Genomic DNA, 18946 nt, shown 5'->3' with positions numbered 1-18946 from the left:
TTTTAAACACATCATCGATACAAACTAATAAAAATGCGTAACCATAACATGTGAAATTACAAACTTAATTCTGGAATAATTGCCAAAAATGTATCACTTAATTCTGCAAATGTAAGCAAATAAGAAAGAATTAGTTCCGTTTCCGCGTTTTTCAAAATTCTTCTTGATATTCCCGCAAAAGCGGACAGCTTCTCAAAAGATGTCACGGAAAGTCATTAAGAAGAGCTGGGCATTTTCCTTCTTAATAAGTTCGTGTTCTTCAGACTGAAGACGGGTCTTAGTTTAAGGGAGCTCATACACCTTAAACCCCTCATGATCCTCAAATATGTGACTGTTGCAAGAATTGGGATATTTTATTTATTTTAAAAGCATCTACTTCCAACCTTTTACAGCTGACTACATAATATAGCTGCTTTGGGAACTAGTAACCAGAAAGTTTGTGTTGCCACAAATATTTTTGTAATTAAATCCTCTTTGTGACAAAATATTTCGCCATGTTTCCACATTGCGCACACGATATTTTAAAAATGGTTAACGGTACATACTTGAAAGTTGATAGAATTCTTTATATGGGCACTATTTTTTAACTGAACCAAAAATATGATGAATATTTTAATACTGAAAAATTTTATGGACGAAAGCATTACAAATTGTTTTAATAAAATACATTTTATAACCTCAACTCCAAATACAATAAAAATTTAACAAGAAATTTTTAGAATTTTAGGTTCACAGTAGTTTCCAAATGTTATAAAAGCTACATATTAAATATGGAATTAAATTATGCAACAGAATATTTTAAACTGTGCGCGCAAGGTGGAAACATTACGAAAAATGTTGTCACAAAGCGGATTAAATTATAAAAATATTTGTGGCAACACAAACTTTCTGATGACTATTTCAGAAAGCAGCTATATTATATAGTCAGCTGTAAAAAGTTGGAAGTAATTGCTTTTAAAACAAATAAGTTATCCCAATTCTCGCAACAGTCACCTATTCGAAAATCTTATGGATTTTAAGGTGTATGAGTCCCCTTAAGCTCCTCTCGAAATCTTTAGTTACATTTTATTTGTAATTCTGCTACAATATTAGCTGTTATTTTCACATTTTATATTAATCTATAAGGTATTTCCCCTGGCTTCTTAGTATGCCTTCGTAGTGTAGTGGTCTGCACGCTGGGCGCGTATTCCAGAGGTTCGTGGTTCGATTCCCGGCGAAGGCGTTGCTCATTTTTCACCACTTCTGCTTCCAAAATGCCTAATGTCTCTACAAATCAATATGGGTATTTTAGACATTATTGAAACTAAAAGGAAAAAAAAAAAAAAAAAAATCTGAATGGTTTCAGATTTTAAATTACATTCAAAGGGGCTTTTTTTTTAACGTTTTTTAACGTGTGTTTCCTTTATTTATTAAATATCATGTTCTTTGCACTGAAACCATAAAATTCAGTTCAATGTCAATGTAAATAATAAAACGAGTTTTTTTTTTTTTTTTCCCTGTAGAGTGTTGCTATTGCTTGCTTTGAAATCCTTGAGTTTGTTATTCAAAATTTCGTTAAAGTTTTACAAAATAGGAAATCGATAATAAAACAAATTTCAAATTTGGTCTTCCACATGCCCATATTCGTAGGAGGATTACTTCATTCAAAATTGGATGGTTCTTTGTAGCGTTCTGTTTATCATACTGTGAGAAATAGACATGCATTTATGCAGATTTTTCATCATTTAATTTCTTCAAATATAATGCAGGACTCTAACATTGGGTGGCAACAGTTCGAAAAGTGAAACGTACATTTATAGTGAACCAACGCAAAATCGCAAAACGAAAACAATAGTCCTTCAGGAAAAAAGCCCATTTGGACAAAAAAAAAAACTTTAGCCCTTTATAAAGGTTGTCAATTTCGAATTCAGAATACAAAAAACGAAAATTTAGTTTATTGGATTTGCAAAAATGAAAGAATTAAAAGCAACAAAGGCGCAATTATGACAAATCTGAAGCCGTTTTAGAAGAAAGAACGTTGTTTTAGAACTTCGTTTCAGAACGAATATTTATTCTGAAAGACTTTATAACTCACCTTTATGCAGAATTTCGGAATTAGGAAAGGTTCTTTTATTTCACTGCCAAAATCATCGCAGAATATGAACATCTCTCTCTTTCCTTTTGCATACAGTATTAGCTTTATTCATGCAAATATCTGAGATCGTAAATATTTTTCGATTATTTCTTTTAAAACTTCTTTTTTTTTAAATCTAAATTTTTTTTTGCTTCCTTACCTTTCGGAAGAAGCCAATGTCCATTCAGCCCCCCAATATGCAATCCTTTTGAGAAGGGAGATAATGAAGATTAATTATTTCGCGGAAACAGGAAAGTTTTTGACAACCGCGGAAACAGGAACAGACGACTACAGAAATTTACTCCACACATCGAAAACTAGTGTAGTAAATGGAAGTTCAAAATTAATGAAAATAAATCGCAACTATTGCTCATCAGAAGAAGAAAACGAAGCCGCCCTGTAAATAACAACCTTCTCCTATTTAATGAAACTGTTCCCATAGTTTGCCAGGCCAAATACCTCGGAGTCACTATTAATGATAAGCTTACCTGGACACGGCACATAAACAATGTTAGGAATCAAGCCCTGAAAGTCATAAATTGTCTCCTACCCATCTTAGAAAAATACTCCAATCTTGATCTACGCAAGGAACGACTCATCTACTTGACTGCTGTGAGACCCATCCTCACGTATGCATCTCCTGCATGGACTGCGGCAAAACCCGCCGACGTTAATAAACTGCAAATTGTGGAAAATAAATTCTTGAGAGTTGCTACAAACGCCCCTTACTACGTAAGGAACTCTGTGTTGCATAGTGATCTACGAATTGAAACCTTAAAAGATTTCTTGCACAAAAATAACGAAAACGTTTTACTTCCTTGCACGAAGTAAAAAGGAAGTATTGTAATCGCGAAAAGTTTCAGGCAGCATATTTCAACGAAAATATCCCATTTGACCTCTTTCAAATGCAATTTAACGATGTATTTCCTTGATATCTGTATGTAAGGACAGAATAAAACACTCTTTTCTTCCAAAAAAATTATGAAACTGCTTTAAAATGAATTCTGAAGAAAAGTTTTCGTGGCGTCTGTACGAACGTATATACGTACGTATCTCGCATAACTCAAAAACGAGTAGCCTCAGAACGTTGAAATTTTGTATATATGACTGCTATAACATGTAGATGTGCACCTCGTATTTTGGTTGCAATCGGCCGCACCAAACGTATATAAATATATTTATATATATATCCATTCTGTTACCCGGCTCAGTGATCTCAGTTTCTTTACTCTTATATGTTTGTAAATTGTACAATTTTTGCTTTAAAAATGACTGAATTGTGTTGTTCTTATCTTCCGGTTAAGGTTTATATGTCTTTAGTAAATCTGTATGCAATATTTTTAGAATTATCAACAATTTTAAAATTGTTTAATTGCCGCTAAGCCTAATTTGATGGCGGCCATTGCTCTTGTTTACATTTGAAACATCTGAGTAGCGGATTTGTTGCCAATCTAGAGAAATTTAGCTTCGCAACAACAAAGATAACGCCTTCATTTATTATTTAAATCATGCTTAATCCTTTGTGGAAATTTTTCGAGGAAATAAGCGTTTAAGATTTACTTCGTAATTTTTAATACAGATATTTTGAGTTTTTATGTATTTTTTCCTTGTCGCGAAGTGACAACTGAATTAAGTGAATGAGAAATACTAAATCGTCTGTGAAAAACTGTTTCTTTTTTGTTTTGTTTGCTTAATTTCGTTTATACATCGTTCTAGTTTTGTTATAGTATTTGAATAGAACATGTGGCAACGATTAGATAATTCTTTAAATGATATAAATTTTGTGTATTCTCAGTTATAATATGAACGAAATATAATACTGTTAAGTAAACCTAGCGCCAGAGTGTCGCTATGGTAAACAAAGTGAATTTTAAAGAATGCATTTATTATATTGTGGTTTATGCGCTGTCGGCGAAGTAGGTTTAATTCAATCTAATAAGTTAAAATGAAATGCAAGAAAAAATGCGTATAATTTAATATTCCGTACAAGGAAGTCATGTGGTGTACACATCAGATTTTTTCAAAAAGCATTCAACTGCAGTCAGCTAAACATTTTTCAAACTCTCAACTATGAAATCTTTGCAGAGGACCAATTTCCATGTCCTTTTCCTGCATTTTCACTAAATGCAGACAATAATCATCTCACTCAATCTCCCAAAACCAAGCAGCATTCGTCGAAGCCACAGCACGGGGTAACCTAGGAATTAGAAAATTTCTATCTCTGCTTTGGAATAATCAGTGCTACTGTAATGACTGCACATACCTGTACATATTTTACTGATTATTTTCTATATTACTTTTATTTTTACTCTAGTCAACGTGTATATATTCCTCAATAATACATGTTATATATATATATGTAATACTAAGGGTTCACGAATATCGTGAAATCACATGACATGGCTTCACGTTTGACTTAGGTTTCTACGCTAATATTGTATACTTTGTAAATACTCTTATTTAAGGAGACTCATACACTTTAAAACCCATAAGATGTTCGAATCGGTGACTGGTGCAAGAATTGGGATAACTTATTTATTTTAAAAGCAATTACTTCCAACTTTTTACAGCTGACTACATAATATAGCTGCTTTCTGAAATAATGATCAGAAAGTTTGTTGCCACAAATATTTTTATAATTTAATCCGCTTTGTGACAACATTTTTCGTCGTGTTTCCAACTTGCGCGCACAGTTTAAAACATTCTGTTGCATAATTTAATTCCATATTTAATATGTAGCTTTTATTACATTTGGAAACTACTGTGAACCTAAAATTTTAAAAATTTCATGCTTCATTTTAATTTTATTTTGAGTTGAATTTATAAAATCTATTTTATTAACAAAATTTGTAATGTTTTCGTCCATAAAATGTTTCAATATTAAAATATTCATCAGATTGTTAGTTGAGTTAGAAAATAGTGCCCATATAAAGAATTCCATCCAATTTCCAGTATGTACCATTAGCCATTTTTAAAATATCATGCGCGCAAGGTGGAAACATGGTGAAATATTTTGTCACAAAGAGGATTCAATTACAAAAATATTTGTGGCAACACAAACTTTCTGGTTACTAGTTTCCAAAGCAGTTATATTATGTAATCAGCTGTAAAAAGTTGGAAGTCTTTGCTTTTAAGATAAATAAAATATCCCAATTCTTGCAACAGTCACATATTCGAAGATCATGAGGGGTTTAAGGTGTACGAGTCCCCTTAACCAAGATTCAATTATGGAACTTCTATCTGAATAACTATGTTTTATTTTTGACTTTCATCATTTCAATGCTGAAACTCTCTCCGACAACCACGTGATTTGCGCATGCGCGCAGCAAAAACTAAATCAAAACTTTTTAGTTGAACTTGGAGAACTCGTGATGGACGTTTGAGTGAAACATGTAATCCTTATCTTTGTGTTATATATATATTTCAGTTTAGTGATGTGAATGTAAATTAAATATTTTATTATCTTAGAAGCCTCTCTCGTTCTGTGAGTAGTGTATAGATGTACTTAGGAAAAATACTTCCGGATATGCCTTTGGAGAAGAAAGAAGATTGACTAAAAGGTAAGCCTTTTTACCTTTTATTTTCTAAGAAGTTATTATGATTAAACATCAACTTTTAATGCATATTTGTATCTGATTTGTACTTTACACCACCCCATGACGTAACACTCTTTAGTGGCAAAGTGCCACATTTTCCCATCTTGTCTCTGTGACACCTTTTGTTCTGTTTTTGTACTTCCAGGAACCCATATTGGACAACAACTGGCAAAAAGCCTGCAATCCACGCATGCTAAGTCCAGTATAACAGCGGAAAATGGAATGGAAAATGGAACAGACGAATAAAAAAACATACGTTTCAGGTATAATATAAAATTTCATATATTAGAAAAAAATGTTGAAATTTTACGTTTCTGAAATGAAGTATTTCCACTCAACCTTAAATTCTCAAATTTCAGCGATAATAAAATATATCTTTTAGAAATCGGCATTTAAAGACTTCGAATTATATGCGTAACTGTCTTTTTTTTATATGCGTAATATTTTCGAATTACACTCATGTCCATAAATTAAGGATAATGCAAAATCGGGCAAAGGAAGAGTTAGAAGCAAAACAAATTTGACTTATTTGTAAAGCTTATTTATTAAACAAAAGGTACAGAGCAAAAAAAGATGCTATATGTTTGATATTATTACAAAAATTAGCGATTTTTTCTCCCTGGAGCAAATTACAAAAAAAAAAAAAAAAAAAAAAAAAAAAAAAAAAAAAAAACCTATTTACAAAAAAACAATATTACATGGTTGGTATGATTGTTAAAACATTGTATGTCTCCCAGACGATGCAATACAGTCCATACAACGCCTAGGCATGCTGAGTATCAAATTATCGATCTAATCTCGGGGAATATTACACCACTCAAAAAGCAATGCTCTCCGAAGTTCCGGTAGATATGTAGGAGGAGGTTGACGGGCTGCAACTCGTCGGCCAAGCATGTTCCACATGTGCTCTACTGGATTCAAGTCCGGTGAGAATGCTGGCCAGTCCATACGGGTGATATCCTCCGATTGAAGGCATTCGCTTACGATGTTTGCGCGGTGAGGACGGGCGTTGTCATCCATAAACACAAATTGTGCGCCCATGGCGCCCCGAAACAAACGTATATGTTGTTCCAGAATGACGTCCCGATAGATTTGGCTTGTCATGGTTCCAATTTGAACATACAGGGCAGTTCTGGAACCCAAAATAATTTCCCCCCAAACGAGCACTCCTGCACCACCGTAACGGTGCCGTTCAATGATGTTTTCTTGGTGGTAACAGGTACCTGGAGCTCTCCATATGAACGTCCGGCGAGAATCAGACTGCAAGCTAAACCTGGACTCGTCGGAAAACATCACACAAGCCCACTGTTGCGGTGTCCACAATGCATGCTCCAGGCTAATTGCAGGCGACAGTGAGTTGCAGTAAGTGGAACGCATCTGACAGGTCTACGAGTATATAGACCAATCTGCCGTAAGCGTCTGTACACGATCTGCCTTGAAACTGTCGTACCAGAGGCTGAAGAGAGCTGACGAGACAGGTCTGAGGCTGTGCTCCGCCTGTTTCTTTTGGCAGTAACTGCCAGATACCGTTCCTCATTCGACGTTGTAACTCTGGGGCGACCTGTGCTGTAACGTCTACTCACATTACCATCATCTTGGAATCGTTTCCAAAGCCTGGAGATGACACTCTGCGCAATTCCAAGTTCGTCTGATACTTCCAGTTGGGTACGCCCACATTCCAGACGGCCGATAATTCTACCACGTGAAAAATCATCTAAATGCGTCCTTTGTGTCATAACTATTCGGTTATTGCACTGAAATGCTTATAAAGCGCCTGCGAACAAATTTGCCTGTATTTCTTATATATCACTCTCTTACACTCTCGTCATTGTGACGTACAATCGGTGTCATCTGGTTACTTCCTGAAATTTGCATATGATTCTTGAAGATGTGTGCAGTGATTTTACAGGTAATATATTTATTTTAGAGTTCGATTTCCTCGTGACTCCGAATTATCCTTAATTTATGAACATGAGTATATATGCGTAAATGTCTCTTGGAGAACGAGTTTGACACTTGCAATTTTAATTAATGTTAGTTTGAATATTTGTGATCACATGATGATATGTCCCGTTTGTTTCAACAAAGAAAAATAATTCTCTCACTGAAAGTTTTTATACAAGGCTTCTAAAAATTTTTTAATTTCATTTAATTAAGTTAATATTATTTTGATTAATTTAATAACCTTTATTAAATTTTAATTAAAATGTTCTATTAATTTTTTAATTCGAAATTTTCGAAAATTTAATTTTTTAATAAAACATAGCATTCTGCTGCTATTGAAGTTAAGCTGAAAGCTCATCTTATTTGATTCGTTGCTTTAATTAGAAGCATGTGTTTACGACCATTCGTTCAAAAAGGTATTTCGTTGTGCAATATATTTTTAAAAGGCATATTTGTTCTTTTCATTTCTATGCCATTAATATTCATGATAATTCAATGCATTAGCAATCAATTCACTCTCTTAACAAAGTCAGAAATTTATTATACGCAAAATAGTTTGTGGATATACTATCCTAGTTTTCCACTTATCATTCTTTGTGTGAAAATAATCACCGTGTGTCGCTCTCAGCGGGCTTATAGAGTTTTTTTTTCAGGCCGGCGAGAAATCTCTAGTACCTTCCCTTTCTCGAAATTATGATTACAGTTATATATAGGGATCAATTGCAGTGATTCAGTTACGGTACCAATTATAGTTATACAAGGCCGGAGCCAAATGTCACCAAATTAACACAAAATTTGGCGAAAAAATTAACCCAACCGTCGTCTCCTTGGTGATATCGGGTCAGTTTAGCGAGATAGACATTTATCTCAATATTAAGTAAAATTGTCCCTGTAATTTTATTTTTCCGAAAGAGTTGCGCCTCTCCAGACGTTTCATATTACATTATACGAAAGATACTATAATTTTACTCAAAGTTTCACTCAAATTATTTACATACACACACAGTTCATAATAATACTATTCAAAAATACTTTTGTGTGATAAACAAAACTGAAAAGAAATTAGAAGATTACAAGGTAAACATAGATATAGTTTTACTAAATTCCGAGAAAAAAGTAATTTAAATAATGAGCACTAACCTGATCTAACCATACATTCGTTGTTAAGACTTGATTCTTTTCATCCTGAAAAATAGTTACAAAATGCATTTAGTAATTTTTCATAGCAAATAAATACAAATGTAAAACAATTTTCTATTTTTTTTAGTAAAAAAATCTACCGTCTTAAAAAGCAAACACGTTAGTATATATTTCTTGCATTGCATAACATATATTTATAATATATTTCATTAAGAAACCTTCCTGCAGTATATTTTGATACACAACTAAATAAAAATTTCCAAACAAAACGAGCTTTAATTTTAGTTCAATAGACTTTTTTTTTTTGCTTCCTTGTGCGAAGTAAACGAAATATTTGAATCGCGAAAAATTTCGGGTATCACATTTCAACGAAAATATCCATTTTGACCGCTGCTGAATACGATTTAACGCCGTTTTTGAGTGACATCTGTACGTAAGGACAGAATAAAGGACACTTTTTTCCCCAAAAAAATTATAAACTGATTTAAAATGAATTCTGAAGAGATTTTTTTCGTAGCGTCTGTGCGTACGTACGTACGTACGTACGAGTACCTCGCATAACTAAAAAAAATATATGTACCTCGCATAACTAAAAAGCGAGTAGCCTCAGAACATTGAAATTGTATATATAGGACTGCTAGAACATGTATATGTGAACTTCCTATTTTGGTTACAAACGGCCGCACCAAAAGTATACATATGTATGTATATATATATCCACTTAAATTATCAGCTCAGTTATCTCAGTTTCTTTATTCTTATATGTTTGTAAATTGTGCATTTTTGGCTTTAAAAATGATTGAATCATGTTGTTCTTATCTTCCAGTGAAGGTTTTTATACCTTTAGTTAATCTGCATGCAATATTTGTAGAATTATCAACAATTTAAAATTGTCTAAGTGCGGCTAAGCCTAATTTTTTTTTTATCATAGAAGCCATATTTGGTCACATTTGAAACTTGGCAGAAAAGTGAATGAAGTCAGCTTCTGCACCTTCAGTGTCTTTCTGCAGAGTGGAACCAAAAGTAAATTTTAACTTTTATGCACCGAAAAATTTGCCTTCTTGCCTGCTATTCGAATTGCTAGCTTTTGCGTAGAAACTAATTTTAATTGTCATTTTTTTTTGAATTGTTCGGTGGATAAAAGTTGTTATTACTAAATGCTTTTGGTAACTATTTTTCAGGATGAAAAGAATCAAGTCTTAACAACGAATGTGTAAAATGTTTCGGTGCATAAAAGTGAAAATTTACTTTTGGTCCCACTCTGCAGAAAGACACTGAAGATGCAGAAGCTGACTTCATTCATTTTTCTACTAAGTTCCAAATGTGACCAAATATGGCTGCTATGAAAAAAAATTAGGCTTAGCCGCACTTAAACAACTTTAAATTGTTAATAATTCTGTAGAGTCATTAGGTTAATTGGAAGCAAAGAAGATGCAAAAATATGCAACCGCCTTCGCCGGGAATCAAACCACGCACCTCTGGAATACCGGCCTAGCGTGCTACCATTACACCACGAAGGCACGCTAGGGAAGTGGGACAAATACCTTATATGCTCCCCTTTTTAAAGGGCGACTAGTCTTTTAGGGGACCTAGTCGCCAAATCATGGGTGCGGAGAATCATCATCCACAACCCTTTTAGTTCGGGCGCCAGTTGTAGAGTCATTAAGTTAATTGGAAGCAGAAAAGATGAAAAATATGCAGATGAAAAAATTCCCGCCTCCGCCGGGAATCGAACCACGGACCTCTGCAAAACCGGCCCAGCGAGCTACCGTTACACCACGAAGGCACGCTCGGGAAGTGGGAGAAATATCTTATAATTCTACAAGATGTTTTGAGATTTTATGTATTTTTGTCTTGCCGTGAAGTGAGAACTGAATTAATTAAATGAGAAATATATCGCTAGTGAATACTCAGGAAATAAGTTTAAATGAAATGCAGAAAAAAATAGCATATTATTTAATATTCCGTAGAAGGAAGTCACGTGGTGTCCACATCAGATTTTTTTTTATTCTAAATATCCTGAACGATATATGTTATTTCCAATCGTATTTGTAACATATAAAGTAACTGCTAATTTGATCTTGAAAAAAAATCACATCATTTAAATATTTACCCTATAGTCAATTTATCATATAGCACTGCAATATTCTACGTCCACAATGAAAGGCGAACGTATTTTTTACTTCCTTGTACGAAGTAAAAAGGAAGTATGTAATTACGAAAAGCTTCAGGCAGCATATTTCAAGGAAAATATCCACTTTGACCTCTTTCGAATGCAATTTAACGATGTTTTTGCGTGGTATCTGTACGTAAAAACAGAATAAAAAATTCTTTTCCTCCAAAAAAAAAATAAATAAATAAATAAAAAACTGCTTTAAAATGAATTCTGAAGAGAATTTTTCGTGGCGTCTGTACGAACGTACGTACGTACGTATCTCGACTAACTCAAAAACGAGTAGCCTCAGAACGTTGAAATTTTGTATATAAGGACTACTATAACATGTAGATGTGCACCTCGTATTTTGGTTTCAATCGGCCGCGCCAAACGTATATAATTATATTTATAAATATATCCACTCTGTTACTCGGCTCAATGGACTCAGTTTCTTTACTCTTGTATGTTTGTAAATTGTACAATTTTTGCTTTAAAAATGATTGAATTATGTTGTTTTTATCTTCCGTTTAAGGGTTTTATGCCTTTAGTAAATCTGTATGCAATATTTTTAGAATTATCAACAATTTTAAAATTGTTTAAGTACCGCTAAGCTTAATTTGATGGCGGCCATTGCTCTTGTTTACGTTTGAAACAGCTGAGTAGCGGATTTGTGGCCAATCTAGAGAAACTTAGCTTCTCAACAACAAACATAACGCCTTCATTTATTATTTAAATCATGCTTAATCCTTTCTGGAATTTTTTTCGAGGAAATAAGCGTTTAAGATTTACTTCGTAATTTTTAATGCAGATATTTTGAGTTTTTATGTACTTTTGCCTTGTCGCGAAGTGAAAACTGAATTAATTGAATGAGAAATACTCAATCATCTGTGAAAAACTGCTTCTTTTTTCTTTTGTTTGCTTAACTTCTTTTATACATAGTTCTAGCTTTATTATAGTATTTGAATAGAACGTGTGGCAACGATTAGATAATTCTTTAAATGATATAAATTTTGTGCATTTTGAGTTATAATATGAACGAAATATAATACTGTTAAGTAAACCTAGCGCGAGAGTGTCGCTATGGTAAACAAAGTGAATTTTAAAGAATGCATTTATTCTATTGTGCTTTATGCGCTGTCGGCGAAGTAGGTTTAATTCAATCTAATAAGTTAAAATGAAATGCAAGAAAAATGCGTATAATTTAATATTCCGTACAAGGAAGTCATGTGGTGTACACATCAGATTTTTTTAGTTGTGTGATCATATACCTGAAAAAAGGTTTTTTCTTTTAAAAGATGAGTGATGCCATCTTCCAAATTGAAGAGACAATTTCTTGTTTTTTCCCACTTTCTTTTATTTCGTGAAACATTTTCTTGTTCTATGAATAGCATTCATTCGACTTTCTCATTACCATAATGCTTTTGAAATAAAATTTTAAATTGTTCGAAATACAGGGCCTTTTTAAGACTAAGATCTGAATTATTCAGTACATTGTCATACTTTTATGCAAAACGACTAGACCAGCTTACGGAAGTGCCTCAACTGTCTTCGGAGTTCGGTCTGATTATACATGTGCCGTTGGTTTTTTTTTTCAGAGCAGAATGTATGGAATTGCTTTATAATAATATTGCACGCCAACTAGGCTCTTTTCCATCAGAACCAACTTTAAATTGTAAATGAAATTTTCGTCGCTTTCAACTTTCCATTCACTACTTCTAAAAATTATCGCGAGCACAAAAGCATGAAACTACACCTTCTATCTTTTCACACCTAAAAATGGCATCATGGAAATACACAGAGCACGTGATTCCTTACTATATCTTAAGCTAAACCATAATCATTCTAAAAGCATCGTGTTTTAGACGCCACATTTTGTTATACAATTCTGATTGACGACAGGTACGAATCCAGAAGCACAGAAATTTACAACTGCTTGTAGCACATAAAAAATGGAAGATAGAAACTGTGTGTTTTGTTAGACACAACAAAGACCTACTTTCGCGCTATAAAGCTTGCTTTTTTTTTTTCCATTTTATTAGCCCAAAGGGGCAATTTCCCCAGAAGGGCTACTAATTTCGTTTTGACATTTTGCGTAGATTTCGCTATAAACGAAGAATCTCTTCTTAAATTGCTGCCACAAAATACTATCGTCCAGTATTATGTTTGGAGAAATTAAAATTCATAAAATTCGATTCAACGGCAATGTCACAAAATATTTAAACAAAGCAAAACAATCTTTAGAACTTCTGACACACAGTCCCGCAGTTCAGAGATATATATATGTAATAATAAAATTCCATAGTCAAGAATACACTTAAAATTCTAACTGTACGTTCTCTTCATTTTTAATGGCGACGTTCTCTTATTTGAAAGTACGTGGAATTAAATTCACAGCCCCGTAGTCAAGTTGTTTTTCCCGCCTTTTCTACACGTACATTTATAGAATGTTCTGGAAATATTTAAAGCGAACTGGATTGGCTGACGAGGCTGACGTCATTTCTTGGAAGCTCCGCCTTTCCAGAGGCTATAAAAGGACTCGCAAAGAAATATCGGGGGCTTTTTCTTAAATGTCACGATGCAGTAAACTTCATACAAAAAGTTATTAGTAATTCTTTTTATTTACTCCGGATATCTGATTTTGTAACTGCTATTTTTCCTGAATAATAATAAATGGATCCTGTTTTCTAAACTTATCGTCTGATAATTTAAGCTACGACTACATTTATAATTCTTCAGCAATCTATTTATTTCGGACAAAAGCTGGTACATCATATATATATATATATTCGGTACAGTTTTGCCATTGCTCGCTTTGAAATTGTCGAGTTTGTTAATCAAAAATTCATTAAAGTTTCAAAAAAATTGAAATAGATGATAAAACCATTTCGGAACTCAAACTTATGCTATTCAAAATTCGATAGCTCTAGGTACCGTTGTTTTGTCACAATGCGAGAAACATTCACACAGATTCTTCACTATTTAGTTTCTTTAATCATAATACCCGGCGTTAGTATTTGGTGGCAACACTTTGAAAATGAAATGATACAAAATGGCGGTTTGAGACGAATAGCCCTTTGTGTTAAACATATTTTTTAAGCTCAGATTTTACGTAACTAATAACGTTTGCATAGCCTGATGGAAATTTTAAAAGTTCAATAGCAGGAATTAAAAAAAAAGATGTCCTTAAATGCCCTTTCTTTATCAAAATAACTCCTGTTTCATACATTTATTAGTAATTCGCCAGGGCAAAAAAGTGCTATTCTAAAAATCTAGCTAAACTAAAAATTCTAAATTCTAGGCAGTACACACAAATTCTGATTTAAATTCGAATCATCAGTGTAAATCGGAGTCTGTAATAATAATCAATAATTTTGAATAAATTATTATTACCATTGATAAAGCGATGCCTTAGATTAATTGTTAAAAAAATCAATACTTTTGATAAGTGAGAAATACAAACCCTGATTAATCATCGGTATAAAAATAATTATTAAGATTTTAATAACATATTAAAAATTTTAATAGATGAACACTTTTAAAATTATCTGCAAACGCATCCAATGAAAATATCTTTCGTTCATTGTAAGTACAAATACGAATAATATAATTATAATATCAACTTCATGACGTTAGTTACTTTTGTGGAATGCACATCTTATTCTGTTATGAAAGAGGAGTAAAGTTGAACTTCTGATTGCGAAAGCCTCCCTTCGCAAAAAAATCCGCTGACGAACAAATTATGTTGTAGAGTCATTTGGATAGCTGGAAACAGGAGATGTAAAAATGTGCAATGCCTTCTCCGGGACACGAACCTGGACCTCGCGAATATACGCCCAGTGTGCTAACCGCTGCACGAAGACATGCTGGAAGAATGGAGAAAACATCTTACATATTCTCCCTTTTAAACGGCGACTGGAGATCAGGGGACCCAATAGCCAAATCTTGGCGGTGAAGAATCATCATCCACCACCTTTTAGTTGGGATGCCATTGTAGAATCATTAGGATTTTTGAAGCAGGAATCATGAAAAATGTGCAATGTCCTCGCCGGGACTGGAACCTGGACCTCTCGAGCACAACAACTACGAAAGCATGGTGGAAGAAGGGAGGAAATACCTTATAATCTAAACAAAAAGCGCCTTGGATGACGAACGGTGTTTCGAGCTGGACAACACTGCAACATATGGCAACATATGATTTTCAAAGGTGTTTTGAGGTAATATATGACCACAAGATTAAAACTCAATGCCTCGTGGAAACGTCATTTTGTTATTTTTCCTTACTTAACTCTTATTAATAAAACCTGGCAGGAGCACGACATGGACTTGAAACTGTGGCCAGACTGGATTTCAGGGCAGAGTTTAAATAGCGCAGCCTACCGGATCCCGGTTACTGTGCGTTTCTAAGATAAATATTAAGTCTAGCCAGAGAACAGAGGAGCCTTATCCGTTTGCCTATATGTGTCCCACGAAAACTTTAAAAATTACTGTTGGTAAAACGTACCTAGATTACACCGTATGTTGAGGATCATCTCCCAATTGCTGGAAAATCAAAACGCTGCTGTGCTCGTTGTACACAAATGAACATAGAGGAAAGAACAAATACGAGTTGCCCAATGTGTAATGTTGAGTAATGCAAAGAATCCTGAGTCACCATAGAGAACTATGCAAAGCTACTGGCTGGGATCTCTACCTAAGCAGTCTCAGCCAAGACGTATACAAATTTTAGAAGTTAGTGATTCTGGAGGCTCAGGAAAGGTCCGGTGCATGGCGATAAGCGACGGACGACGTGGGCACTGTTCCTTTGCCATTAGGTTAATCAGTACAGCACCACGTCCACCCTTATCTAAAATTGGCCAGTTGGTGCGGCCACACGAGAGCCTCGCACAAGACGCCCAGATCCAGCGCCTGGAGCATCCAGAAGGCAGTCGAACAGACCAATATGCCCCCGGGAATTCACCCTCATCCAATCGCCTGGGCACAGTATTTACTGAAACAATATCAATCAATATGTGGCCACACAAGGGCTTTGTCAAGATGGTATGATAAACTGTTGTTATTGCTACATGACGATGACCTGCTAGACATTCTTGGTTATTACCTAAATAAACATGCATAGATATAAATATTACAATATATACAATTGTGTATTGTACATTATGCCATACTTTGCGCTATACTGTACCTTATTTATTTAACATCAGATGAGCACCGCCTTTAAGATATTCAGCTGTAAAGACTGTACCTTTTATTACGTCACATATTATATATGATACCCCTGGCGTGTACTAGAGTGGAGTGGCTCTAGTAGTGAGGGGCAGGTAGCAAATCGACGACCAGCGTCGCCGTATGGCGATTGGTGCCAATATCCTTTAAGGTGCTTTGAAGTGGGTTGAACGCCCGGAAATGTTCTAAAGGTGTATTGGCTATGTAGTGCCAGCACCAGGCAAGGCGAAGCATCTAACTTCAAAACTAGTTACCCTGTACTTAAACAATGTAAAATCTATTTCATGTAATAAAGTTTTCCAGAATAATAGGTGTGCTTATACACTGAAGTGACAAAAGTCATGGGATACCTCCTAATATTTTGTCGGTCCTCCTTTTGCCTGGCAAAGTGCAGCAACTCGACGTGGCATGGACTCAACAAGTCGTTGGAAGTCCCCTGCAGGAATATTGAGCCATGCTGCCTCTATAGACGTCCATAATTGTGAAAGTGTTGACGGTGCAGGGTTTGGGGCACGAACTGACCTCTCGATGATGTCCCATAAATGTTCGATGGGATTCCTGTCAGGCGATCTAGGTGGCCAGATCATTCGCTGGAATTGTCCAGAATATTCTTCTAACCAATCGCGAACAATTGTGGCCCGGTGATATGGCGCATTGTCATCCATAAAAATCCCATCGTTGTTTCAGTATGTGATGTCCATGAATGGCTGTAAGTGATCTCCAAGTAGCTGAAGGTATCCATTTCCAGTCAATGATCGGTTCAGTTGCACCAGAGGACCGAGTCCATGCCATTGTAAAAACTGCCGAGACCATTATGGAACCACCACCAGCTTGAACAGTGCCTTGTTGACAACTTGGGTCCATGGCTTCGTGGGGTCTGCGCCACACTCGAACCCTACCATCAGCTCTTACCAACTGAAATCGTGACTCAGCTGACCAAGCCACGGTTTTCCATTCGTTTAGTTACCAACCGATATGCTCACGAGCCCACGAGAGTCGCTGCAGGCGATGTCGTGCTGTCAGTAAAGGCACTTCAGTCGGTCTTCCGCTGGCATAGCCCAAGGAAGACAAATTTCGCCGCACTGTCCTATCGGACACATCCCTCGTACGTCCCACATTGATTTCTGCGATTATTTGACGCAGTCTTGCTTGTCTGTGAACAATAACAACTCTACGCAAACGTCGCTGGTCTCGGTCAGCGGTGCAGGTGGTCGGCCACTGCGTACTCCATGGTGGGATATTATGCCTGAAATTAGATACTCTCGGCACACTTTTGACACTGTGTATCTCGAAATTTTGAATTCCCTAACGATATCCGAAATGGAATGACCCATGCGTCTAGCTCCAACTACCATTCCGCGTTCAAAGTCTGTTAATTCTCGTCGTGCGGCCATAATCACGTCAAAGCCTCTTCACATGAATAACTTGAACACAAATGAAAGCCCTGCCAAAGCACTTCGCATTTATACATTTGATACGCGATACTACTGCCATCTGTATATTTGCATATTGCTATCCCATGACTTTTGTCACTTCAGTGTAGTAATTCGATCGCTGCGTGTGGGGCATATGTATCCCACCATTAACTACGGCTGGGGCATATGTGTCGTAGCCATTGGCCTGAAAACCGTTTGTCAAAAGTATCCCAAACGCTAAATTTACACTATTTACGACATATTTTGTTCACCTGGATAGAAAACGGGGTAAAACAAAAAAAAAAAAAAATGTTTTTTTGAAATTCGTCGCCAAAGGGTTAAATAAAAGGCGTGTCCGACACATCTTTTAGGTAAGTGAAACACAGTTTTAGCGAACAAATTTTGTTTTAAAAATAACTATGCCTTAAAAATCTATTATAACTTTCCAATGCTTGTATGTCTTCCTCTGGGGAACAAACACTTTGACGGAGGTTAAGAGTTTTGAGGAAAGAAAAGTCCCCATCCCGCATGTCAAAGGCTTGTTCTCCAGGTAGTGCATTGTATTTATGAGGCGGGTAAAATGTTTCGTTCCGAAAGTGCTAAAAGGGATTACCTCGGTAGTCCACGTCCAGTGATAGTACCCTCTCATTGCAGGGCTCCTGCAGACTTCAACTATGTAACCAAATACGGGGAACAAAAATGGTTACTTGTGCAGATATTACATTTGTTGTGTTGTTATTGGACGACTCTAGGGAACACGTTTTTGCCCAGTGATATTCTGCTTGACAGCTAGAATTATATCGGCAGGGCATCTCGGTCAGAAAGCGTTGGACTCTTCTTTCTTTGATTTACTCTTCTTCACTTAAATTTCTTTCCATACCTTCATATTGTTTTTAGCATGCTCTCTATTCTCATTAGTGGCGCTTTCAGGGTTTTATTTTTTTCCACTGGTGTGCTGGAAAAAAGAATGTTTTTCTTTCTGTCATCCCTTGAAATAGTAAGTACTACAAAGGCTGTTCGCACACTTTTAGACGATTTTGGTAAGCGGTAATAAAAAATCGTTTGCTGCAAAAGAAGTAATTGCAATTATGGAACCACCACCAGCTTGAACTGTGCCTTGTTGACAACTTGGGTCCATGGCTTCGTGGGGTCTACGCCACACTCGAACCCTACCATCAGCTCTTACCAACTGAAATCGTGACTCATCTGACCAAGCCACGGTTTTCTATTCGTTTAGGGACCAACCGATATGCTCACGAGCCCACGAGAGTCGCTGCAGGCGATGTCGTGCTGTCAGTAAAGGCACTCTAGTCGGTCTTTTAAAAGTCAAAATTATCGTCTGAGGCTTGAAAGTTTTGTT

The 18946-nt window shown here is 35.5% G+C and overlaps 1 protein-coding gene across 2 annotated transcripts in view; it reads right to left on the bottom strand.

The window, feature by feature from the left end:
• Window positions 1-18946, bottom strand: part of LOC118183731 (neuronal acetylcholine receptor subunit alpha-2-like) — a 938599-nt gene that overhangs the window by 229470 nt on the left and 690183 nt on the right. For both annotated transcript variants that reach the window (XM_085812610.1, XM_085812611.1), the window contains exon 3: window positions 8794-8838. In XM_085812610.1, the coding sequence (XP_085668736.1) occupies window positions 8794-8838 (45 nt within the window). The remainder of the gene's footprint in view (window positions 1-8793; window positions 8839-18946) is intronic.

The sequence above is a fragment of the Stegodyphus dumicola genome, chromosome 3, assembly GCF_044657685.1.
Source record: "Stegodyphus dumicola isolate Sdum_Otavi_A_Nest chromosome 3, ASM4465768v1".
In the NCBI taxonomy this organism is placed as follows: Eukaryota; Metazoa; Arthropoda; class Arachnida; order Araneae; family Eresidae; genus Stegodyphus; species Stegodyphus dumicola.
Note: the sequence above shows the minus strand (reverse complement) of the source record. Positions and strands in the feature narration are given on the sequence as shown.